Source organism: Rattus norvegicus, chromosome 5 (genome assembly GCF_036323735.1).
Source record: "Rattus norvegicus strain BN/NHsdMcwi chromosome 5, GRCr8, whole genome shotgun sequence".
NCBI classification, from domain to species: Eukaryota; Metazoa; Chordata; class Mammalia; order Rodentia; family Muridae; genus Rattus; species Rattus norvegicus.
Genome location: NC_086023.1, coordinates 165,945,701 through 165,971,132, shown reverse-complemented (window position 1 = coordinate 165,971,132; position 25,432 = coordinate 165,945,701). Strand labels below are relative to the sequence as shown.

Genomic DNA, 25,432 nt, shown 5'->3' with positions numbered 1-25,432 from the left:
GTGGTGGTGATGATGGTGGTGATGATGATGATGATGATACACAATGCAAATTTCACTTCAGTATAACAAATTTGGGTGTCTTAGGGTTTTATTGCTGTGAGCAGACACCATGATAAATGTAAGTTTTATAAAGGACAGCATTTAATTGTGGCTGGCTTACAGGTTCAGAGGTTCAGTCCATTATAAAGGCGGGAACATGGCAGCATCCAGGCAGGCATGGTGCAGGAGGAGCTGAGTTCTACATCTTCACCCAAAGGAAGCCACGAACAGGCTCAGCATCCTAGGAGGAGCTAGGAGGAGGGTCTCCAAGCCCACCCCACAGTGACACACTTCCTCCAACAAGGCCACACCTTCTTTTTTTTTTTTTTTGGTTCTTTTTTTTTCGGAGCTGGGGACCGAACCCAGGGCCTTGCGCTTCCTAGGTAAGCGCTCTACCACTGAGCTAAATCCCCAGCCCCAAGGCCACACCTTCTAATAGTGCCACTCCCTGGGCCAAGCATATGGAAACCATCACACTGGGGCAGGTACTAGATGAACAGAGCCTGTGGCCCACAATCTACCACTGAACCCCTCCCCCAGCCCCAGTGAAACAATGTTTTAATTGCTTTCTCTATATATAGGTATCTAATTGACTAGAATGCAAATTTCTTTTTTTAAAAAAGAGATTTATTTATTATATGCACTGTAACTGTCTTCAGACACACCAGAAGAGGGCATCAGATCTCACTACAGATGGTTGTGAGCCACCATGTGGTTGCTGGGAATTGAACTCAGGACCTCTGGAAGAGCAGTCAGTGCTCTTGACCACTGAGCCATCTCTCCAGCCCAAGAATGCAAATTTCTTACAATTCCAAACTCCTTTTTCTAGACATCTGTGTGCTCGTGAGATAGCCAGCCCTCGGGGATTATAGAGCCACCAAGGTCAGGCCTCTGTCCTTGGGGCACCCTCCTCTGCCCATCCTTCAGATGGCCTCTAGGGACCAGCCATCTGTAGTCACACCCTGGGTCTTGCATGAAAATGGTTCTTTCTTTCTGCACGTGGGCCCTCTGACCACTGGGTGTCATGAGTGTACAAATTCTCCTTGGGACAGAGCCACTGCCATCAGGGAAGCTGCTTCCAGCCATCTGTTGGTGGCTCTTTTTGTCTCTGCAGAGGTCACTGAGGAATGCTGGGCCTGTGAGAAGCCGTTTTCTTTGGAAGCATGACACTGAGCAGTAGATCTCCTCGAGTGTTCCCCCAGATAGCTCAGGAGAGCGTCGTTATGTGGGAAAAGTGAAAATGCAAGATGTAGTGTTCTTCAGATACTTCACAGTGCTTTGGACCAAGACAGGGAAAAGCCCTAGGAGCCTCGGGTCTCAGGCAGCTTCAGTTACCTGGAGGATTAAAATGGATGCTCAGTAGGTTGCTTGCCCAGCATCAGTGAAGCCAGGAGTTCACTCCAGCACCCCACAACCCAGGTATGGGGAGCATGTCTGCAACTCCAGCACTTAGAACTGGAAGTCTGAGGGTCAGGAGTTCAAGGTCAGGCTGGGCTGTCTGCAACCTTGTTGCTCAAAATTAACTAATTAAATCCTCATTATCATCTTATTTCCCATCTGGTCCTTAATTTGACAGGAGAGTAATGACCTTGCTACCGTCCTAAGAATAAGGTCTGTCTCTCCTGTGATCGTGGGACTCATGGCCACAGCTGGATTCCACACCCAGAAAAGAATGTCTCTCTCCTTGCTGAGAGCCATTCAGGGAGGGCTGGCTGCAAGCTGGGACTTATGTGACAATACCATCACTAGCGTTTATTGTAATTTTTTACTTTATTTTGAGCCGGCATCTCACTGTGTTCCTGGGGCCGGTAGCAAACCTCTGGACTCAAGCTATTCAGTCTCTCTTCAGCTATCCAGTAGCTCGGAGGACAATCTTGTGTGCCAACACAGTCTCTGGCCTCGCTGGCTTTTTCTTTATTTGACTGGGGCTGGAGAGGTGGCTTAGTACTTAAAGGGGCCGCTTCTCTTGCCAAGGACCTCAGTTTGATTCCCTCAGGTGCTGCCCAGAACTCCAGCTTCTTCTGGGCTTGAGGGATACGCAGTACACGTACCATGGTGTGTATTGAGGGATACGCAGCACACCTATCACGGTCATTTGGGTTTTCTTTAGTATAGAATAGAGTTTATTTAGAGCATGGGAAGGGGAGTCAAGAGGAGAGAGAGAGAGAGAGAGAGAGAGAGAGAGAGAGAGAGAGAGAGAGAGAGAGAAAGGAAGAAGGAGGAGTGGGGGGAAGAGGGAGAGGGGGGGAGGAGGAGGAGGAGGGAAGTAGAAGAGGCCGGCCATGAGCATGTGGAGAGAGTGGGGAGGGGAATGAGAGGACAGAGCAGGGGCAGGAAGGTAAGAGCAAGAGGGGAGCAAGAGAGCAAGAGGAAAGTAAGCCTTTTTTAACCATATGTGTGTTTGTCTGTGTAGTGGGGACAACGGGCTTGGAATCGTGTGCCTCCACACCTGGCTCTGCTGGGCTTTGTTTGTTGTTTAATTTTGAGATTAATTTAATCACCACACCCTGCTTTCCTCTGCTCCCCAATTCATGGCCTCTTTTCTTTTTTTACTGATTATTATTGTGTGCATGTCTGTGTATGTCTATGTATGTGTATGCATGTACATGCACATATATACATACATGCATACATGTACACATTTTGAACAGGAGCTATTCAGCCCTCGTATGTGTGTTTTTAGGGCTGACTGGCCATAGACAACCAGTTGGTAGGCTCCCTAAGGAAGAGCCTCTCCTGCTCCCAGCTTTCTTCGAAGCCTCCATGAAGGCAGAAGAGCTGGAGACTGAGCACAGAGACGATAGAGTCTGGAGGTTGAAGAAAACACTATCCACACATCTGGATAAGTCCTTTTACCTTAATACCTTAGAAGATTTTATTCTATGTGCCTGCAGTTGTCTGCATGGATGCACATGTATGTGCACCGCATGCAAGCAGTGGCTGTGGGGAGCAGGAGAGGGCGTTGGATCCCCTGGAACCTGAGTTGCAAATGTTTGTGAGCCGCCACGTAGGTGCTGTGAACTGAGCTTGGGTCCTCTGCAAGAGTGGTGAGTGCTCTTGACTGCCGAGGAACTTACTATGTAGACCAGGCTAGCCCTGAATTCACAGAGATCCTCCTGCTTCTGCTTCGCAAGTGCTAGGAGTAAAGGCACGTGTTAACACACCTGGCTCCCAAGGCCTTTTTTAAAAAAAAACTTATTTATTATATATAAGTACACTGTAGCTGTCTTCAGACACATCAGGAGAGGGCATCAGATCTCTTTACAGAAGGTTATGAGCCAACATGTGGTTGGATCTCTGTGAGTTGCCCTGGTCTATATAGCAAGTTCCAGGGCATCCAGGGCCACAATGAGACCCAGTTTCAGAAACAGTGGTGGGGGTTGCAGGGGCAAGAGGGAGTTGGAGAGAGGTTGCTCATATCTTCAGTCCCAGAGGATCTAGTCCAGAGCCCTCTTCTGGCATCCAAGGGTATTGCACACAAGAGGTGCACACACATGTGCAGACAAAACTGGGACACACTGAAAATAATAAAATAAAAAAAAGGAAGCAAAACTCTGAGAAGTCTCTTCAGAAGATTTCCCATGTGTCTGGGTGTCCGGAAATGGGTGACGAGTCTGTCTCAGCTCCAGGAGGCACTGGGAGGTGACTGGGGAATCAGGCAGCTTGATCAGGTTTGTCTTCCATGCCTCGTAGAAAATGAATCCAGAGACTGAGTAATAAAAACATTATATTCATATGAAAGGACCAAAAGTTCCTAACAGGTAGAGAACGAGAGTTAGGGAAGTGCTTAGAGGATTGAACTCATCTGTCTGTCTGTCCATTCATCCACCCACCTACCCAACCATGCATTTAACCACTCAATCCATCCACCCACCCATCCACCCACTTAACCACCCACCCACCCATTTAACCACCCACCCATCCGTCCATCCATCCATCCATCCATCCATCCACCCCCCTACCCACCCCTCCATCCACTTAACCACCCATTCATCCACCTACCTACCCACCCATCCACCCATCCATACATTCATGGCTTGTTTTGAATTTTTAAATATCTAAGCTCACTTGTAAGTACTTGCTAAGAGTTTTTGTTTTGGGTCCTTTGTTAGATTTGGACATCAAAGATAAAACAGGTTGGTTAGCCTCTCTAGACAAGGTCATGTTGGTAAACATGTGGGTTCTGAGGCTTTCTCTCTCTCTCTCTATTGTGACTGCCTCAGGGAAGCCCTGCAGAGCAAGCCACAGACAATACTTAAAGAACAGGCTGCCCCAGTGTGGCTTTCATGCTGTGGTTTACCCAGCCCTGTCTAGCCTATGGTTTTATTTTGTTTGTTTGTTTGTTTGTTTTCAATCTTTAGAAATATTTGACATTAATACATCCTGGGTTTGTTTTTTTAATCCTGAGAATCCTGAGAATATATTTCTATTTTTTTTATTTTTAATTCTTTTTTTTTATTAACTTGAGTATTTCTTATTTACATTTCGAGTGTTATTCCCTTTCCCGGTTTCCGGGCAAACATATATTTCTATTTTTTAAATTCAATTTTTCTTTTTTTTTTTCTTTTTTTTCTTTTCTTTTTTCCGGAGCTGGGGACCGAACCCAGGGCCTTGCGCTTGCTAGGCAAGTGCTCTACCGCTGAGCTAAATCCCCAACCCCAGATTAACTCTTAACTCCTTTTTAAGTTGCTTTTAGTCGCATTTTAGTCGAGGTGTTTACCAGAGCAACAAGAGAGCAAACTTCGTGGTGCCTCGTGCCTTTCCCAGGTCCCCAAGGCTGGCCTAGTCCAGTCAGCTGACTGTCATAGCAGAGTGGCCATTGAGAGCTCAGGAAAGCTGTGTCACTTTGATCCTCCACAGTCCCTCCATGCCTGGGAGCCTCAAGTCACTGCTGAGCTGTCATTTTGTCCTCTGAGGTCTGAATCCAATTTCCAGAAAACCCCGGTTTAACCTAACCTTTGTATGTGTGTATGTAGGATACACGTGGAGGTCAGAGGTCAACCTTGGGTTTTGGTTTCTCCAGAGCAGTGCATCGCATCTTGTTTTGCAAAGAGGTCTCTCATGGCCCCCTGGGGCTCACCAGGCAGACTAGGCTGGTTGGCCAGGGAGCCTCAGGAACTGCCTCTCTCTGCCCTATGCTAAAATTACAGGCCCACAGCACCAGTGCCTAGCTTTTACATGGGTTCTGGTTTTTACCCTTGCACAGCAAATACTTCACCAAATGAGCTACCCCTCCCCCCACCCCATAATTTAATCTAATGGTGGTTCCTTCCCTCACTGCGGCAGGCTAAATAGTTATCTGGGTCCTCTGGACACTGTGGTTGGTTTCTGCTGTTGTGTGAACTTTTCCCAGGAAGCTTTGAACAGGCACCTTTTCACCCAGCCGGGCGTTCATGACGGACCAAGGTACGATTTCACCTGAGCTCAACCTGGTGAACCCAGTGAGTTTATTGTGTTTCCTTACAGCTGCATAGGCACCTCCCCTAAAACAGCTGCATCGTTGCGGAGTCTCTCTCGATCTCGGAAGCTGCGTCATGGGATCACCTATTCCCTTAACTCCGCTCTCTCTACAGCCTAGACTCTTCCGAGATCACTTTCAGTGAGGGAGAGGGCAGGGAGCACGAGCGATAGCCGAAATCCCAGGTTAGGGTCTTTTAACTCCCTTCCTCCATCTGCTAGTGATTGTCGGGAACTCCCTCACGGCAAACCCGGGGAGCCATGTTGTTTTTTTCTGTTCCAGTTGCCATGGCTATCAAGCAACTCCAAGGTGGCATCAGGTTAAACCCGGAGGGAAAAACACTACACTGACGTTTACTAAGAGACTTGGCACAAGTGAGCTGGGGTCCTCAGGAGGGTCAGGATTGTAACCTTAGCAACCTTGATCAAGGTTGAAGGTCAAGGAGGGATGAGGAGCAGGTGTGATGGAGGCCAGAAAGCTGAGTGATTTGGGGGTGAAGGCACAAGCCTGGTTGCAGGTGGCCACCAGGGGCTAAAGAATGCATTGTCTACTTGGGGCCTCTGAGGCACTAGTCCAGCAAACACCTAGACTTGACCTCCTGACCTGTTAGCCGGTGGGTCTGTGCCCCTCTTTCTCACATGTGTCGGTACACATATGTACTTGGATGCCCATGTCAGTGTGTGGCGTGTGCGCGCGCGCGTATGTAGAGAGGACCACCTCTGGTTATCATGCCCCAGGCACCTTCCGCCTTCTATTTGAGAGTCCCCTACTAGCCTAGGACATCACCAAACAAGCTAACCCAGCAAGCTTCCAGCAACCCACCTGCCCCTTCCTCCTTCTCACTGTTTCGGGGAATTATAAGCCATCATCGACCACCATGCTCGACGTTTACATGGGTCTGGGAGTCTAAACTCAGGTCCTCATGCCCGAGAGGCAAACACTTTCCAGACTGAGCCCAGTCAGAGTCTGCCTTCCTTTAAGCACCAAGGTTGTGGACATTTGTTTCAGTGGCACCGAGAAGCCAATAGAAACCTCTTTCTTGCCAGGTAACACTCACCACAGGTTTTGACTGGACTTGATCAGTCGAGGGTAGGGTGGAGAGGCACAAACCTTTCCTAAAGAAGTAAACGGATAGGGGTTGGGGATTTAGCTCAGTGGTAGAGCGCTTGCCTAGAAAGCGCAAGGCCCTGGGTTCGGTCCCCAGCTCCGAAAAAAAGAAAAAAAAAAAAAAAAAAAAGAAGTAAACAGATAGGGATGTACACTGGGTGGATAGAGCAGGATCCAGGCTCCGTCAATAAGCAGCTGGTCCAACTAGCAGGAGAGACCAGGGAGCAGTTAGCCCCAGTGGCTGGAACTATGCTGGGTTTGTACCAGGAAGGGTGTGGGTTAGGCAACGCTACTCATAATTTTAGATGTTTGGGTCCTGTGTTACTTGTATCTAAATTAATAGTAAAGAAGACATTTTCTTTTTTTTTTTTTTTTTTTTCCGGAGCTGGGGACCGAACCCAGGGCCTTGCGATTGCTAGGCCAGCGCTCTACCACTGAGCTAAATCCCCAACCCCAAGAAGACATTTTCTAACCAGCTTTTGGGATGGGAGGTCTTTTTTATGTGCTGACACCCACAAAGAAGAATCATGGATGAATGGATATATACAAGTGTGTGTGTGTGTGTGTGTGTGTGTGTGTGTGTGTGTGTGTGTTATGCATGTGGAAGTGTGTTTGTGGCTTATTCTTATGCACACACTTCGAAGCCAGAGGACGATGTCTGGTGTCCTCAAAGGAATAAAGCAGGGAGTGACAGATCCAACATAGGACATCCTCTGAAAGAAAGCCATGGCCTGGGCTGGGTACATAGCTCAGTTGGTAGAGGTCTTAGCCAGCATGCATGAGACATTGGGTTCAATTTCAGCACTGTGGATGCACACACTTGCTTAGTTAGAATCAGCACTTGGGAGCAGAGACAAGAATATCAGCTGTTCAAGGTCATCCTTGGCTACACAGTGGGTTTGAGGCTAGCCTTGGGTACATGGGAGCCTATCTTTAAAGAGAAGAAAGAAAACCGTGAATTTTTCCCTTGAGTGCTAGGTAAATTCACTGCCACTGAGCTATACCTCCAGTCCAGGAAAGCTTAGACACGCCCCTATTGATATGGCTAACAAAGCAGGCTTTACCAGGTGTGGTAGCCCAGCACTCGGGAGGCAGAGGCTAGCACATCTCCAAGCTGGGGGTCAGCTTGGTCTTCTATGGCAAATGCTAGGACAGCTAGGGCTGTCCGGGTGTTCTAGGACCACCAGACCAGGTAAGACCCTGCCTCAAACAAAGCGAGACGCAGCACAACAGCAGGAGGCAAGCCATCGAGTGGGCTTTGACCGTGACCGATTGAGCGCTGTAGTGCTTACATGGGAAGTCTGCATGGAATGGCTCAGCCTTCGTGATTCCTGGGAGCTCACAGCGCTGTAGGGAGTGGATAATGGCCTCTCTGTGTCGGGTACAGCATATTCTTGGGCAACCACAGCCACTGTCTGTGTCAGTCCTGTTTGAACCTTAGTGTCGGCTCACTGGGCTGTCTTCCAGCTCACCTGTGCTCACCCTCCTTGATTCTTGTCTCTTTTCCCTGTGCAGACGGATGGTCCCTCCCTGCCGTGTGGGTGGGTGGGTTGAGCACACCTGGGCAGGAGGTGTCTGCCTGTTTACTTGGGCTGCTGGTACTTCCTACTCACCTGCGATGACCATGCCTCCCTCTCTTCTTTTTCTTCACCTCTTTGGGCCTTTCCATGAAACAGTCAGTCATAAATCCAAGAAGCACAAAGGCTCCTTTCTCACTCTTAACCTTCCACTGTGATGAAGACGGGTAAACTTGTCAGCTCATCGGACAGAGTCAATAAAGTCATGAGTTGTGGGAAACAGGAGAGTAGAACCAAAATACGCTCCAGTGAGCTGGGGGGGTGTGGGAGGGTGAGGGCAGGAGGACTTCACACATGCAGATGCACGCGCACGCATACACACGGACATGTGCACACACGCACACACACACTGAGGCATGTGACCCACAAACACAAGAAGCAAGGTATCTCCTCTTCAGAGTAGATGGATGGAAAATTTTACGGTCAAAGAAGTCAATGGGTCAGAAGTTAGGCAACGAAATTGACATTGCTTTGCTGTGAGTCCATCACTGGGATTATGCCATCCGGAAGAGGGAGGGACCGGCATCCAGCAATGTGCCCTCGTTTGCAGGTGGCTGTTGGATTTCAGGAGCCGATCTGATCTTTCTTTGTTAATTTAATTGCTCCCTTTAACAAGGTGACAGCATTGACAGCTGTGCATGGGGATGGGCAGCAGGACCTCTGGACGATGATGGTGGTGGCAGTGAGGTTTGAAGTTACAGACTCCACTGTAGCCGTGTACATCACGCAAAGAGACTCATGGGCCATATAAGCACAAGGGAACCCCAAAATGCTAACCTCAGGGTTGCAGAACCCCACGGGAGATGGGGCTGGGAGGGGCTGGGAGTGGTGACCACAACCCAGGTTGCCACTTCCTGGGATCCTCCTGCCTCAGAAAAGTCGTTCTCTCTTCTCTGCCTCCTTCCCTCCCTGTGGAAACATGTCTCCCCAAGACCCAGCCTACTCTGAGTTCCCTCAACTCCAGCCCCCTCCCAAGATCAACTGCCTCCCGGACACTCAGTTCTACACTGTTTCCTTTTTTTTTTTTTTTTTTGGAGCTGGGGACCGAACCCAGGGCCTTGCGCTTCCTAGGTAAGCGCTCTACCACTGAGCTAAATCCCCAGCCCCTCTACACTGTTTCCTAATGTAGAGTCCCAAAGAAAATCTGCATGCTTTAAACCCCTAACACTCTGGAGGAAGAGATGGGCAGGTCTTTGAGTTCAGGGCCAGCCTGAGATCAGCAGTCAGACCCCAGCTCCATTTTGCATTTTTCACTCAGCTTGAACAAGATGCTGCCTTGTCTACAGTTGGTGGGATGTTGCTTTCCTTTTGTTTAGAGATGGCGAGCTTCTCCTGTCATCCAGGTTGATCTCAAACTCAATACATACCCAAGGATGATTGTTAACTTCTGAGTGCTGGAAATATGGTTGTACCTCCATACCAAGTTTATGTGATGGTGGGGATTGAAACCAGGCTTTTGTGCATGCTGGACCATTATTATTTATGTGTGTGCGCACGAGTACCTGCGTGCATGTGTGTTTGCATGTATGTGTGTGCGCATGTGTGTGTGTTTGTGCATGTGTGTGTGCATGTATGTGTGTGCATGTGAGTGCATGTATGTGTATATGCATGTATGTGTGTGTGCATGTGTGTGTGTGTGTGTGTGTGTGTGTGTGTGTGTGTGTGCACATGGGTTCTGGTGCTGATGTTCACAGAGACTGGAAGAGTGTCAGATCCCTGGGGTCTGGACCTACAGGTAGTTGTGATCTGCCTGATGTGGGTGCTGGGAACTGAACTTGGATCCTTTGCAAGAGCAGCACTCCATCTTGACTGCTGAGCCCCTATCCCCACCCCCTCCCATTTTCATGACAGGACTCCATTTTGTACCTTAGGCTGGCTTCAAACTCCTGGCAGTCACCTTGTCTAAAACTCGCTACACTCTCCTGGCCTCAGTCTCCCAGTCATGAAGATATCTTTTAAACACTTCAGCAAATATGGGGCTCGTGGGGTCAACGAGGTGGCCTTCACTGCAGGTCCCTGGGGCTCATCAGACCAGGCAAGACCAACTTAGAGTTGGGTTTGAATTTGGAGAAGCTCCATGACCTAAAGAGCAAGTGTTTTGTCTCTTCTGTTCCCTCACAAAGTGTCACAAAATGGTGTGACAACGGTTACTCCCTTGTCATAAAATGAGAAGCTGAAAAAATGCTGCCAGTTACCATGCTACTCTGAGCACACAGGGCTGCTGCTGAACTCGTGTGTGTGTGTGTGTGTGTGTGTGTGTGTGTGTGTGTGTGTGTAGGGGGTAGGGCACTGTCGCAAGCTCCTGTTGAAGATGGGGAAACTGAGGCACAGAGTAGTTGGGTGACTGGTTTCTTTGCAATCCTTTGGGCTCTTGAGCTTTACAGGTTTAGAATTTCACTGGGATCTTCACGGCGGCGACGGATGTCCCCTGATTAAATGGCAGCAGGGAGCCCTCCCCGCCACCTCTTGTATACTCGATACGACTCCACGCTACTCCAGGTTTTGCTGTGCCAGCGAGCAGATCGGTTCTTTGCATCTGGCCAGCATGGCAGGTGCCCTCCAGGAGCCCCCATCCCCCATTGCCTTTGCCTCTCTGAAAGAGATGGCATACACCTGACTTGTCGGGCAGGCGTACATGCCAGTTTCTCCTGCACTAACCACATAAATGCATAAGGATCAGGCCACGTATTGATTCATGCTGGCCCGGTGTTCCCAAGTTCACCGCAGCTGTCAGAACAAATCCCCAGGGAAATAGGAGCGCCCACACCTCCTCTACCCCAGAGACCCCAAGGCATGTGTGCAGATGAAGCTCAAAAGCCTGGCTCCCAGGTCAAGAGCTGGATAAACCCATCTCTGCCTCTAACTGGGCCCCTCCGATTGTCTTCCCAGCTGCCTCACTGGCCAGGGGATGGGGGTCAACCCTTGAGCCATCAGAGATGTCCTTGTGTCCACTCTGGGACAGGCAGGAAATACCAACGGGGATCTGGCATGGCTTTCAGACCCTGGTGATTCCACTCCGCAGCCAGGAGAAAGGGCAGAGGACATCACGACAATATCCAGGAAGCCCCTGCTTCCGGGTGTACCTCGCCTCGGGCTCTTTGAATCCCTCCAGCTCAGTCATCGCTCAAGGGCCACAATGGCTGCACTGTGTGGCCGGTGAACTGAGTTTCCAAAGATGTTGAACAACCAGACACGGGCTAATTGGCTATGGTAATGCCCTGGGAGGAGGTGAGGCACGTGCGTGAGGCACCAAGTCAGAAGGGCCATTGTGGGGAGCGTGTTATTGTTCAGAGGGTGCAGCAAGGGCGGGATCAGCCAGCTGGACCTGGCAAATTGTTATTTACAGTTTCTGAGCATTTAAAAGAAGTGCAGCCCAGAACCTGTCCTGCATTCAGGGCTACAGCATCTGCCATGAGGGTTCTGGTGAGCGTGGTGTCCTTGTTCTTCCTGGGCATCCAGGCCCTCAGTGAGTGGAGCTACTCAGGTAAGCTGACACCTGGCACTTCAGGACAGAGTGACAAAGCAGCCATCTGCACTGGGTGTGTGGGTCCTCTGTTGGGGTCTGCCTGCTCCTGGTGGGTTCACATGTGTTTTGCTGTCTCTGAATGAACAGACTTAAAAGCTCCAATGAGCGAGAAGAGGAGACAGCGTTAGGACCTTTCCCGTCCAGTACTGGCTGCTTCGAGAGTCCACTTCTGTGAGGTTGTTATTGGTATCAGAATATGTGACAAAAGAGGCATCTAGAACCAAGGTCTCATAGAGACTACTAGGTCATAGCTTCCTCCTCGGGAATGTGCCCGCTCAAGACTCATCCAGGTCGCCTTCCCTCCACCAGAGCTCACTGACCTGACCATTAGATGCCCAGTCAGACTTCCCAAAGGGAACTTAAGATGAATCTTCCCACCTGTTATCTTCTTAGGACTGGGTTGGGGGGTGGGAGTGCCTGGGGGAGGCTGGAGGCTACCGGACGGTGCAGGAGGCCAGAGGGAACAGGGCAAAGTCTGCTCTGAGTGGTCTGCCCAAGGGACATTGTGGAGGCTCAGATAATAGAGTTCGGAGGGCAGGTCCACAAATTACCCTGTGGGAGATGGAGCCCACACCTGCCTGGGAGGGTTGTGGCTTTTCAGTGTCTCCCAGCAGACTCACTGGCAAAGCTTCAGGGGCGACAGAAGAGGGAGGATTGAGATGGCAAATCCCGGGGTTCTTTATGGTATCAGGGATTCCGAGACTGAAGGTCTCCCCCTCACATGGCCCCCGGAGGGCCTGGAGAACAGGGTGACCTTTTGTAAATGCCTGGTGGGTTCTCTCTCTCTCTCTCTTTTTTTCCTTCTTTTCCCTAGCACTAGGACTGGAGACCAGCCTTGTGCATACTAGGCATGTGCTACAGTTGAGCCGTGCCTCTGGCTCCTTCCCAATACCTTCAAGACACAGACCTTAAGCTTTTGGATCAAGGGAGGGGCTGTGCCACGGAGAGACCTGCTCAAAACTTGGTTTGAATTATTGAGCAGGAGGAGACAACAATAAACTTTTCTGTTGACTGCAAACCAAGAAGCCCCAGCACGAGCACCGTACCTAGAACAAGCCAAGTGCTCATTGAAAGCTCCCGCTGAAGGGTCCTCAACTGCAAAGGGCAGAAGAGAGCTGGGCAGGGCGACCTCACCTTTAATCCCAATACTCAGGAAGCAGAGGCAGGCAGATCTCTCCTGAGTTCAAGGCCAGCCTGGTTTAGATACTGAGTTTAAGGACAGCCAGGGCTACATAGATAGAACCTGTTTCAAAAACCAAAAGTAAACCAAAACAAATAAATTAACAAAACCCTTCAGTGGTAAGGGTCTCTGTCATCTGCAGTGACCGCTCCTCATTACTCTGGCTTTGGGCTTTTTAACCACTTCCTAGAGGACATCCTTCCTCCCCTTCCTATCTCACTCCCTCCTTTCTTTCCTTTCCTTTTTCTTTTCTTTTTTTTTTTTTTTCTTTTGCTTTTGGAGACAGGGTTTCTCTGTATAGCCCTGGCTGTCCTAGAACTCACTTTGTAGACCAGGCTGGCCTCGAACTCAGAGACCCGCCAGCCTCTGCCTCCCAAGTGCTGGTACTAAAGGCGTGCACCACCACCACCACAAGGTTTTCTTTCTTTTTTTTTTTTTTTTTAGGAGTATCTCGATATGTTGCCCAGGCTGGCCTTGAACCTCCAGCTCATTTACATTTACACCTGGTATCACAGGGCTGTAATCCCAACACCCAAAAGACAGGAGGACTGCCACAAGTTCTAGACCAGCTAGGACTACATAGTAAGATGTTTCAAGGAACAAAACAAAACAAGTTATTTCCTGGGTTTAAAAAACCTTCTGCCTCTTACAGAGAGAGAGAGAGAGAGAGAGAGAGAGAGAGAGAGAGAGAGAGAGAGAGAGAGAGAGATCCTCTCAAGTCTGCCTCCTGAAAAGCTGGAATTATAGATACATCCAAGTTTTATTTTACTGTTTTAGTGTTAGTTTTTAAGGTAGGATTTAATGTAGCCCACGATGACTTGAAATTGTTTTGTAGCTGAAGACAGTCTTGTGCTCGTGTTATCATCCTGCCTCTAACTCCACAGTGGCTCCGCCCCTGCCAAACACCCCCCCCCCCACCCCCCGCTCCTCGCTTCTCCCCTCTGTTTTAACATGATGCTTCTTCAGGTGTCCTGCATTCACGGGTTGTCGTTTAAATGGTCTTTGCCTTCCTAAGAACCAGAGAAGAAGCTAGAGCAAGAAGAAAGCTGCTGATTTGGGGACGTGTGATAGGAGGGCTTGGGAGTTGGAGCAGCAGGGGAAGCTGGGTAGGGGTGGGGCTCAAGTCCAGGGCTTGGAAAGGAACACTGTACTCTCTGAAAATGAGGTCAGGGGTTCTTGTTAGGCACAGGCTTCCTTCAGGAGCCTTTATCATGTGACTACTACAGGGCAGAGGGCCAACTACTCTGCAGGAGACCCTTGGACATGAATCACCAGCTCTGGTTCTCACCGCCGGTAGCCACAAAGGAAGAGCACCATCGCCACAACCCAAGTGTGGGGCTTAGTTTAGAGCTCTTCCACCCAGAAGCCCCTGACCCCAGCCTGGTGAGAAGCCCCAGAGAAGGCTCAGAGGAGTAGCTCTGAGTTGGGTCCCACTCTCTCCTGTTGCAGGGGATGACGGCCTGGAAGAGAGTCGGTGGCCTGAGAAGTACCCTTCCTGCGGCGGGGAAAGGCAGTCGCCCATCGATGTGAAGAGGAGGGAGGTGCACTTCAGTAGCTCCTTGTTGCCCCTGCACATGGTCAACTATGAGGAGGAGGGGCTGGAGCTCTCTATGACTAACAACGGACACACAGGTAGGGAGTACTGGTGGGGCTGGCTATCCAAACGGAGTGCGCATGCGTGCCAGCAGCAGGCGCAGAGACCCAGTTTTCTAGGGCTGAGGTAGGACCTATGGCCTTGCACATGTTAAGCAAACCCGGAGGAGGGCTGGCTCTACTTGTCAACGTTCCTCCTTTTAAAGACAACCCAGGCTGTTTTCAGTAAAGGAGATCCTGAGCTCCTGACCTTCCCCATTTAATGCTTCCTGAGTGCTGGGATTACGGAAGTATACTACCGCAGTTTATGTGGAGTTAGGTATCAAACCCAGTGCCCAGCGCCCAGCGCCCAGCGCCCAGCGCCCAGCGCCCAGCGCCCAGCGCCCAGCGCCCAGCGCCCAGCGCCCAGCGCCCAGCGCCCAGCGCCCAGCGCCCAGCGCCCAGCGCCCAGTGCATGCTGGTCAAGTATTCTACCTCAACCCCGTTGGGGGTCGGTCGCCTGAGGACAGCAAACATCTGGCCAGACACTGGTAAATCGTCACTCCTCACAAAGGGAGCAAATGCTTTCAACTGTCTATTCGGCGGAGGGAGCTCTGTGGGGTCTAGGTTCCTGGCTCCCACGACTCTCGGCAGAATTCACTCAGCAACTTCTTCCTTTAAGGTCTCTTCCATTCTTGAGAGCGTAGGTTTTTTTGAGGCTCTAAATAGTAAGCGTTGTGTTCTACAAAGCCTGGAGTCGTCTGTTACGTTCATCCAATCACAGGCTCTGAACTCTTTAATACGATTTGGGAAGAAAGAACATTTCAAATATGAATGTTTGCTCTTTAAGAAAACATATGCCACCGCGGCCAATTAAAAACGTTTAAATGGTGTGTGTGTGGAGTGGGGAAATCTGATTAACACGGCCCTCTTGTGGAGATCAAGGGTTAACTTTATTTATTTTTTTTAAAGATTTATTCATTTATTTTTTTTTTTCTTTTTTTCGGAGCTGGGGACCGAACCCAGGGCCTTGCGGATTTATTCATTTATTATATATAAGTACACTGTAGTTGTCTTCAGACACACCAGAAGAGGGCATCAGATCTCTTTACAGATGGTTGTGAGCCACCATGTGGTTGCTGGGAATTGAACTCAGGACCTCTGGAAGAGTAGTCGGGTGCTCTTAACCACTGAGCCATCTCTCCAGCCCGAAGGATTAACTTTATGACTAACATTCCCATGGGACATGGACATGGGGCAAAGGACATGGGAAGGAGCCCTCATCAGTCTTGCCAGCATGCAGCTCTGCCCACAAGTCATCTCAGTGGCCTGGTAGGCATCCGGGTGACTTTTTTTTCTCTTTTAATTTTATGTACATTGGTGTTTTATCTGCGTGTATATCAGTGTGAGGGTGTCAGAAGTCCTGGAACTGGAGTTACAGACAGTTGTGAGTCGCCATGTGGTGGCTGGGAGTTGAACCCAGGTCCTCTGGAAGAGCAGTCAGAATTCTTAACCACTGAGCCGTCTTCCCCAGTCCTATGGATTTAATAAGAAGACCTTGGCAGCAGGACAGATGTTGCTTTCGTAGTCCCAAATCAGATCCTTTTAAAGAGTGCTTTTGACTCACTGTCACTGCATGTGTGTGATGTATGTGTGCAGACACACATCACAGACATCAGAGGACCAAAGTCAAGGTGCCAGGCTTAGAAGTCAGGCTGTTTTATCTGCCAATCCATTCAGCTAGCCCCGTTTTTTTCCCCTCCTGGAGACAGGGTCTCACTTTGTAGCCAAGGCTAGCTGAGAACTCATGATCCTCCTGCCTCAGTATCCCGAGACTGCAGGAATACATATCAAACACCCTTTCTTTCCTCCTACACTGGAGACCTAGGCCTCGTGCAAGTGAGCTGTAGTCTCAGCTCTTAAATTATACCTTTTTTTTGTTCATTTTTAAAACAGGGCCACATGGAGCCCAGGCTAGCCTCCAAATGCAGATGCAGCGAGATTGGCTTGAAATCCTGATCTTTTTGTCTCTGTTTCCCCACTGCTGAGATTACACGCATGTGCCACTGTGCCCCACTGGAGCCTTCCCACTCCAGCCTAGTCATTCTCTGGAGCCGCTACCCAGTTTTACTCTCGCATAGCTCATTCCAAGAGACAAACTTTTTAAAGGTCTGAGCCAGTGGGGTGAACATCTGCAGTTATTTGACCTAAGTAATGTCCCCGTAGGAAGTCTGGGGGGCATGTGGCAGGAGAACCCATTTGTTTTCCCTCCGGCCTCACATTTCAGGGTTAGTATCTCAGTCAAAGTCAGTCCTAAGTTAAGCAAGAGCTCCGGTCCTGGCTGACTGTGTAACCTGGTTTCTGGTCTTCTGAGGACAAGTCGAGTCACATCATGATGGTGTGTGGTTAGAGATGAAGAGGTCAGGTTCTCAGCCAGCTCTGTTCCTGCCCAAGGCATAGTATGACACCGAGTCTTCCCATCCTCAGGGTCAACTTCCTTGTCCACAAAACAGGAGTGCTGGAGCCTGCCCAGCATGGTGCTGCCTCAGGCCCCAGCAGAGCTGGCACTTCTGTGGACTAGCTAAAGGACTAGCTACCTGGCTAAAAGCCATGAAGTCTTGCCTCAAACTTGCAGGAACAATCCTCCTGCCTCAGCTTCCAAGTGCTGGGATTAGAGGCATATACTCTGGGCAATATTTTTTTCTGAGCGTTCCCATTTTATAAGACCGACACACCGGATCTCCTGCACCATAGTCCTGCCCCTTGACTGGTTGGTTCTAGACAGAGAGGTGTCCTGACACCCACCTTGACCTGCTCTGTGCAACACAGGTGCCCCGGTGCCACCTTCTCTTCGGGGACAGTGTTCTGATCCATCAAGAACACCCCGGGTTGCCTCTGGTGGGGAGTGGGAGCTACTTATGGAAAATCTGAGTCTCGTTGTGCCATGTTCTCTCCCACAGTACAGATCACCCTGCCGAACACCATGTCCATGAGAGACTCTGACGGCACTGTGTACAGGACAAAGCAGATGCACTTTCACTGGGGCGGTCGGGACTCAGAAATCAGTGGCTCTGAGCACACCATCGATGGGATGAGGCACGCCATAGAGGTACGTAACAACCCCGACAGGGTCCCCTTCCTTTCAAGCTCCAGAGTCACCTTTCTTTGTGCCAGTGTCTGCAAGCCAGGTGTCACGTATGTGCACTTCAAGTGAGTGTGCACGCACTTATATGTGCATATGCGTGGAGGCCAGGGGTTGATGCTGTCATCCTCTGCCATACACTCTATCTCACTGATGGGGCTCTCATCAGCTGGCCTCCGAGCCCCAAGGATCCTACCTCAGAGATTATAGATATGCAATACTGTGCCCAGTTTTCCTTTGTGGGTGCTGGGAATTGAACTCAGTTTCTCATGCTCAACAGCAAGTGCTTTACCAGCTGAGCCATTTCTCCAGCTCTACCTTTCTAATTCAAACGGCCAATTTTAATATTGGCTTATTTTTATTAAAGTAACCAATATGATTTCGTGCAGTGATTGATGATGGTTCAGTCACCCTGTGGTTGAATTTATTTTTGGTTCGTTCGGAAATGACTCTGTGTCGCTTGTAGGGGAATGTAAACAGGGTCTCTCTAGGGTCTCTCTTCAGAGAACTCACGACACGGCAGGAGTCTCTCATCTGTACGGCAGCAGGACTTCCCTTTTCTTTTTCTTTTCTTTTTCTTTTTTTTTTCAGAGCTGGGGACCGAACCCAGGGCCTTGCGCTTCCTAGGCAAGCGCTCTACCACTGAGCTAAATCCCCAACCCCTGGACTTCCCTTTTCAGCTGAATTTGTGTGTTAGCGTTTTTAGGGCACCTCTTTGGCCTGCATCCACCCTCGGGCTGATTTGCGGCTTACTGCTGATTCCAGTGGCTTCCTGAGGGGGGAGATCATTGCTTGCCCTCTTTTTTTTTTTTTTTTTTTTTCTTCTTTTTTTAAGGTTACACTGTAGCTGTCTTCGGACACACCAGAAGAGGGCATCAGATTCCATTACAGATGGTTCTGAGCCACCATGTGGCTGCTGGGAATTGAACTCAGGACCGCTGAGCCATCTCTCCAGCCCGCTCGCCCTCTTCTTAACCCCCCTAGAGGCCCCAGGAGGACATAGAGGGCTCATGTAATCCAGCCTCTGCCAGGGCGAGTTTGGGTCAGGGCAAACCAGAGCCACAACCTTCCAGAATCCCACTTACTCTCTTTTTAGTCTCAGAAACGTTTCTGGTCTTGACAGTTGGGATCTGTAGCCTGCACGGAAGGAGAGAGGCCGGAGTTGTTTGTGTGGTTTAGATTGAGGTCTCGGCGGAAGCCACTCACATTCTCTCCCTTCTCTTTAGAATCTTTAAGTGTTTGAAGACCAGAGGAACTACCCTTGACTTGCTTTTCTCACTCACAGATTCACCTTGTTCACTTCAACGAGAAGTACGAGACCTACGAGAAAGCCGTGGACCAACCAGACGGCTTGGCGGTGATGGCGGTCTTGGTTAAGGTAGGCTGGAACTACGCATGTGTGTCTGTCTGCATGTAGGTTATGGCTGGAACTACGCATGTCTGCCTTCTGCCAGTAAAAGGAACTACGCATGCGCGTCTGCACTCAGGCTATGCCCTCATGTCCGAATGAGGTATGCGGTCTGAGTGACACATCATCTTCGTTTTCTCTCTCCATCCCTTCCTAAGTTCAGCATTCCTGGGAAAGCTTCTCAGTAGTTTCTCCAGCCCTTGGTCACTCTTGTGTTATGAGCCATGGGGCCCTGGGGAAAAAGATGACTTAAAAGAGCTGGAATCCCAGAGGGGTTGACTAGACACAGGCTGGTCTAATGGGCCAGGTGAAGCCAGCCAGCCAGATTCTAAGAAAGTCCACGCGATGGACCTAGGGATAGGTCATTTGAAGTTGACAGGAATCTGGGCTGGAGAGCTCAGTGATTAAGAGTTCTGGCTGTTCTGGAGGACCTCGGTTCTAGGCTCAGCACTCACACGGCAGGCACAACCAGTTCCAGGAGACCCAGGCCTCTGAGGGCACCACCAGGTTTGCATATGGTACGCGGACATACATGCAGATAAAACACCCATACATATAAAATAAAAACAAATAAATCTAAAAAACGAATTCAAGGTGGACAGGAGTCTAATTCTCAAAAACTAAATATTGAACTGGATAAAGCCATAAGCAAAACGAAACACCCAGTTGTTTCCATAGTACCTCAGAACACAAACACGAAGCTGGCCGAGGCAGTGCAAACCCATAATCCTAGCATTCAGGCTGCTGAGGTAGAGGATGGAAGGTTCAAAGTCAGCCCAGGCTAGACAGTGAGAACTTGTCTCAAACAAAACATAGCAGAGCAAGATAAACAAAAGCAAAATAAAAAAACATGCAACCCTCTTCCCACCATTTTCAGCATGAGCTAGAGGCAAACAGTACATTAAAACATTTATTTCATGAAATCGGGTAGAATTTCTGCTAAGCATGAGTTCCAGAGGACATTCCCCCAGGGTTCTTCTGGCCCATACCCCTACTGTGGTCAGCCAGGAGGTTTCTTCAGGGCAAGGCTGGCCTGGAAAAACAAGTTACATTTCCACCTGGGCAGCAGAGCAGGCTGGGTGTTAGGTGCAAGTTGAAGCCCAGGACCACTGTTAGTGGAATAAAATGTGATCAAGTGGTCAGAAAACACAGAGAACTCACAGACAGAACAGTGCGAAGTGTTGGGGGAGTCGGGGGGGGGGTAGGGGGCAGTCCAGTGACAGTGATATCAACCAATCAGATCTTTACCTGGAGGTCGATCAGAGGGGGGGGGGGCAATGGAGGCTATAGGAGCTACAAGGGTGTGGGCAGAGCTTCTCACAGAGAGGATCAGTAGAAAGGCAAGTCACAAGAACTTGTGGGGTTTGAGCATGGCCTCCATCCAGTTCACTATGACCACAGAACTACGACTGTCCCTAGGAATTCCAGCTAAACAAGAAAGGTGACATCTAACAGCCAAGTATGGCCAGTCAGTGGTGGCACATGCCGTTAACCCCAACGTTCAGGAGACAGGTGAATCTCTGTGACTTGACGGCCACTCTGGTCTACGGAGTGAGTTCCAGGACAGCTAGGGCTACATAGAAAAACCAGGCCTTGAAAAAACCAAAAGAAGAGAGCTAGGTATGTTGGTACTGCCTTTAATCCCAGTTTGAAGCCAGCCTTGTCTACATAAGAGAGTTTGAAACTATCCAGGGCAAGACTCTGTCTTAAAAATAAATAAACAGGGGGTTGGGGACTTAGCTCAGTGGTAGAGCGCTTGCCTAGCAAGCGCAAGGCCCTGGGTTTGGTCCCCAGCTCCGAATAAAAAAAGAAAAAAAAAAAAGAAAGAAAAAATAAATAAACAAACAAGCAAACAAATGAATAAATAAAAGAGTGACACTTAAAAACTGAGCAGAGGGGTTGGGGATTTAGCTCAGTGGTAAAGCGCTTGCCTAGCAAGCACAAGGCCCTGGGTTCGGTCCTCAGCTCCGGAAAAAAAAAAAAAAAACCCAAACCAAACCAAACAAACCAACCAAACAAACAAACAAAAACTGAGCAGAATTAGGTGTGGTAGCTCACACATGGATTTGCAGCACCCAGGAGGCTGAGCTAGGATTGTTGTGAGTTCAAAGCCAGCCTGGGATACATGGTGAGTTCTAGGACAACCTGAAGTAAAAAGGGAGACATCAAATAGTAAATAAATAGAAAGATAAATAAATAAACAGAATTTAAAACCTAGAAGTCTCAAGCTTAGAGGAGGCATTAACTAGTCTATGCTACTGGGGAGCACATTTTGCAGATTAATGTGCTCAGAGGCAAGACCTAAACAAGCAAAGAAATACACAAACAAGAAAGCACCCTAACACAATTTTAGAAGCTCAGAATCAGAATTGCTTCCATATACGGTCTGACATGTTCACATTTCAACAAGAGAGGGTTCCTATGCTAAGAAATAGGGAGATACAGGAACTGGGGAGCTAGTTCTGTCAGTGCTTTCCATGCAAACTTGAGGACCCGAGTTCCAGTCCCAGCACCCACGTGAAAAGCCAGTCATGGTGGTACATATACATGTACGTGTACACATACACGTGCACACACACATGCACACACACTCACGCACACACACTCACAAACACACATAGATACACACATGCGCACACGCTCAGGCACACAGACACAGGCACATGCACACTATAAGGCAGAAATAAGAGCCAATGAGATAGCTTGGTGGCGAAGTAGACTGCCCTGCAAGTATGGTGGCCTCAATTCAATCCCTAGAACCTACATAGAGAGAGAACCAATTCCACAAAGGTGTCCTCTGACCTCGATACATGCATGACTCAGTCATGCGCCCTCCCCGATCATACAAACACAGTCATAATAAGGTTGAGAGAAGAAATCAGGAGAATAATATGAATAATTCACATAGTCTATATTGAAGGAGAAAAACCCCAACAGAACAGGCCACAGGGATCTGTCAAAGAGGTGCCTGCCTGTAAACCAGCACTTGGAAACAGTATTGGATTCTTGCAAATCCGAGCCCAGCATGATTCACGTAGGGAGTTCTAGACCAGCCCAAGCTACACTAGACAGCCCAAGCTACACTAGACAGCCCAAGCCCTGTCAGTGGTGGTGCACACCTTTAGTCCCAGCACTCAGAAGCCAAAGGAAGGCGGGTCTTCCAAGCTGGAGGCCAGCCTGGTTTACACAGTGAGTTCCAGGACAGCAAGGGCTACATAAAGAAGCCCTGTCTCAAAAAAAACAAACTGAACCAAAACAAATTCAAACCTAAACTAACCAAATCAACAGGGGAAAACAACAACAAAATATGCCTTTTAGCAGAAGCAACTTTTATTTTCTTCTTTAAAAAAAAAAAAAATTAAAAAAAAAAAAATCATTGACTCTGGCACCAATGGCTCTGGCGCCCTCTTCTGTTTTCCCTGAGCATTGCATGCGGAGGGTCGGCATGCAGACACACAGGCATACTCTGATACACATTAAACTAAGTCAGTCAAATCAATATTCATACAACAGAGTGTTCTAGCAATAAGGCTATAGCTTCTTCTGGGACATCATGTCTGTCAGGACCCCTGAGGATGGAGATGAGGGCAGTTGGTAGCAGGGGACAGTCAGCTTGTCTCCCACTAGGACACCGAGCCATGCTAGTGTGGGCCAAGTTCTCCCCAGTGCTGAGTGCTCTGTGCTTCTCCCCAGGTTGAGGATTACACAGAAAACGATTACTACAGCACCTTCATTTCTGAGCTGGAAAACGTCAAGTATACAGGTAAGGAATGCCCGCAGGAGGAAGGCTGTGTGGGTAGGGAAGCCACAACCCTCCAGAGTGAAGCTGGGTCTCTTTGACTGAGGGCCTTGTCCCGGCCCTTTCTGCTGTAGGTTAAGGAGGGGAGCGAGCCTCTGAGAAACCACACGTAAGTTCTTGTCCCCAGCCCTCTCTCCAGCTCCTAAGGACGGAGTTTTTTTTTTTTTTTTTTTTTTTTTTTTTTTTTTTGGTTCTTTTTTTTGGAGCTGGGGACCGAACCCAGGGCCTTGCGCTTCCTAGGTAAGCGCTCTACCACTGAGCTAAATCCCCAGCCCCAAGGACGGAGTTTTAAGTTATCGATGTGTAGGGGTGTGTGTCCTTGTGCTTAGACACAATCTCCAAGGCCAGAGCCTTCATGATCAGTTGTCAAGAGAACTGGCTGCTCTCACAGAAGACCTAGGTTTGTTTTCCAGCACCCACATAGCCGCTCACAACTGTCTGTAACTCCCATGTCAGGGGATCTGAAGCCAGTTTCTGACCCTTTTGGGTACCAGGCATGTACATGGTATATACACATACATACACGCATACACACATACACACATACATACATACATACTACATACATACTACACTCTACATACATGCATACATACATACTACATACAATATTCTACACACATACATGCATGCATGCAGACAAAATACACATACATAAAAAATAAAAATAAAATTTAAAATGTATCCTGTATGAAGAGTGAGGAGATGATTCTGCAGTTCCACAGTCATCAGAGTTCGGACGCCAGCAGCCAGCAGTGGAGATCACTTGACATGGGTGCCGAGAGCCACACCAGGTGCTTCTGGGAGAGTAGTATAATGCTCTTAACCACTGAGCCATCCCTCTAGCTTCTGGAAGTCACCGGAAGGCACTTCATTTGTTTATTTTAAAAGATTTATTTATTTATTATATATAAGTACGCTGTAGCTGTCTTCAGACACACCAGAAGAGGGCATCAGACATCATCATAGATGGTTGTGAGCCACCGTGTGGTTGCTGGGAATTGAACTCAGGACCTCTGGAAGAGCAGTCAGTGCTCTTAACCACTGAGCCATCTCTCCAGCCCCATTTGTTTATTTTAAAGATGAATCTACACATATGCATCGGACAGTTGTGGGCTGCCATGTGGGGGGCTGGGAATTGAACTCAGGATCTTTGGACGGGCATTGAGTGCCCTTAACCACAGAGCATCTCTCTAGGTCTAGAAGTCACTGTAAAGTCCAGGCTGGCTTTGAATCCAGGGACAGGTTTGGATCTCACTCTCCCAAGATAAATAAATAAACCGTGTGCCCCACCAAGCCCAGCTCTTTGCTGTTCACCCAATCCACAGAGCAGTAAGCCAGGGGACAGTTTTTTAGCCATCGGCTCCTTTATTCTGTGGAGTAATCCAGGGGACAGGTTTTCCTTTATTCTGTGGCTTAGGTCAGCCGACTTGAACATTCCTGAGGCAGAGCCCGAGCTCTCCCTCCTGGGGCGGCAGAGTTCCTTTCTCCGAAATTCCCTGTCTTTTCTCTCAGGACAAACCACGACACTGAGAAACGTTAACATCCGGAACATGTTGCCCGGGGACATCAGACACTACTACACCTACCAAGGCTCGCTCACCACTCCCCCCTGCACGGAGAACGTCAAGTGGTTTGTGTTTCAGGATTCCGCCACCATCTCCAAGGCCCAGGTAACAAGAGCTCCACTCCTCAAAGCCTCCTCTTAACTGCCTGGGTAGCAAGGACACGCCCAGAAGCCCGCATGACTCGACTTAAGCCACACACAGGCACTGAAGCTGCCTCAGTCAGGGTTTCCGTTGCTGTGACAACACTATGACCAAAGAAATGGGCGAGGAAAGGGTTTACTTGGCTCACATTTTCATAGCACTGTTTGTCCTCAAGGGAATTCAGGACAGGAACCCAAACAAGGGAGGACCCTGGAGGCAGGAGCTGATGCAGAGGCTGCGGAGCAGCGGAGCTGCTGCCTGGCTTGCTCCTTTTTGCTTCCTCAGCTTGCTTGCTTTTAAAGATTTATTTATTTATTTTTATTTATTATGAGTACACCATAGCTGTCCTCGGACACCAGAAGAGGGCATCAGATCCCGTTAAAGACAGTTGTGAGCCACCATGTGGTTGCTGGGATTTGAACTCATGACCTCTGGAAGAGCAGTCATCGGTGCTCTTAACCACTGAACCAACCATCGCCCCAAGCCTGTATTCAGGGTTTTGAGGAGAATTGTTCTATAGGTCATCTTTTGTCTTACAAAATAATAAATAGTCCAGGCACCTGAATCAATCAATCAACCTCCCTCCCTCCCTCCTTTCCCCTCTCCACCCCTGCTACCTTCTCTTCCTCCTCCTGATAGGATCTTACTCTGTAACCCAGTCATGGCAATCCTCCTGCTTCAGCTTCCCGAATGTTAAGATTACAGGCAAGAGCCACCACGCCCAGCTCTGCCTGCCTCCCGACTCTAGAGGACAGACAGCACCACACGTAACACCACACGTAACACGCCTTTTTTGGGCTGAGTACTGTAAGCACCGTGGGAGCCACAAGGCGAGTCTAATATTGCCTTAGACTGATATTTTCCCTCAGAAACGATTTTTTTCCTCTTAAACTTCATTTCTCTTCTCCAAGAGAA

General features: G+C 49.1%; 1 protein-coding gene across 3 annotated transcripts in view; it reads left to right on the top strand.

The window, feature by feature from the left end:
• The first annotated feature begins 11,566 nt into the window (after positions 1 to 11,566).
• The window catches only part of Car6 (carbonic anhydrase 6), an 18,539-nt gene continuing 4,673 nt past the window's right edge, over positions 11,567 to 25,432 (top strand). Inside the window, exons 1-6 of one of the 3 annotated variants that reach the window (NM_001134841.1) lie at positions 11,567 to 11,665; positions 14,337 to 14,519; positions 17,420 to 17,568; positions 18,887 to 18,979; positions 22,703 to 22,772; positions 24,324 to 24,481. In NM_001134841.1, coding sequence (NP_001128313.1) covers positions 11,593 to 11,665; positions 14,337 to 14,519; positions 17,420 to 17,568; positions 18,887 to 18,979; positions 22,703 to 22,772; positions 24,324 to 24,481 — 726 coding nt within the window. In that variant the 5' untranslated portion in view covers positions 11,567 to 11,592. Of the gene's footprint in view, positions 11,666 to 13,937; positions 14,220 to 14,336; positions 14,520 to 15,031; positions 15,792 to 17,419; positions 17,569 to 18,886; positions 18,980 to 22,702; positions 22,773 to 24,323; positions 24,482 to 25,432 lie in introns of those variants that run through there. The other 2 variants (XM_063287483.1, XM_039109708.2) reach the window with 2 other exon arrangements.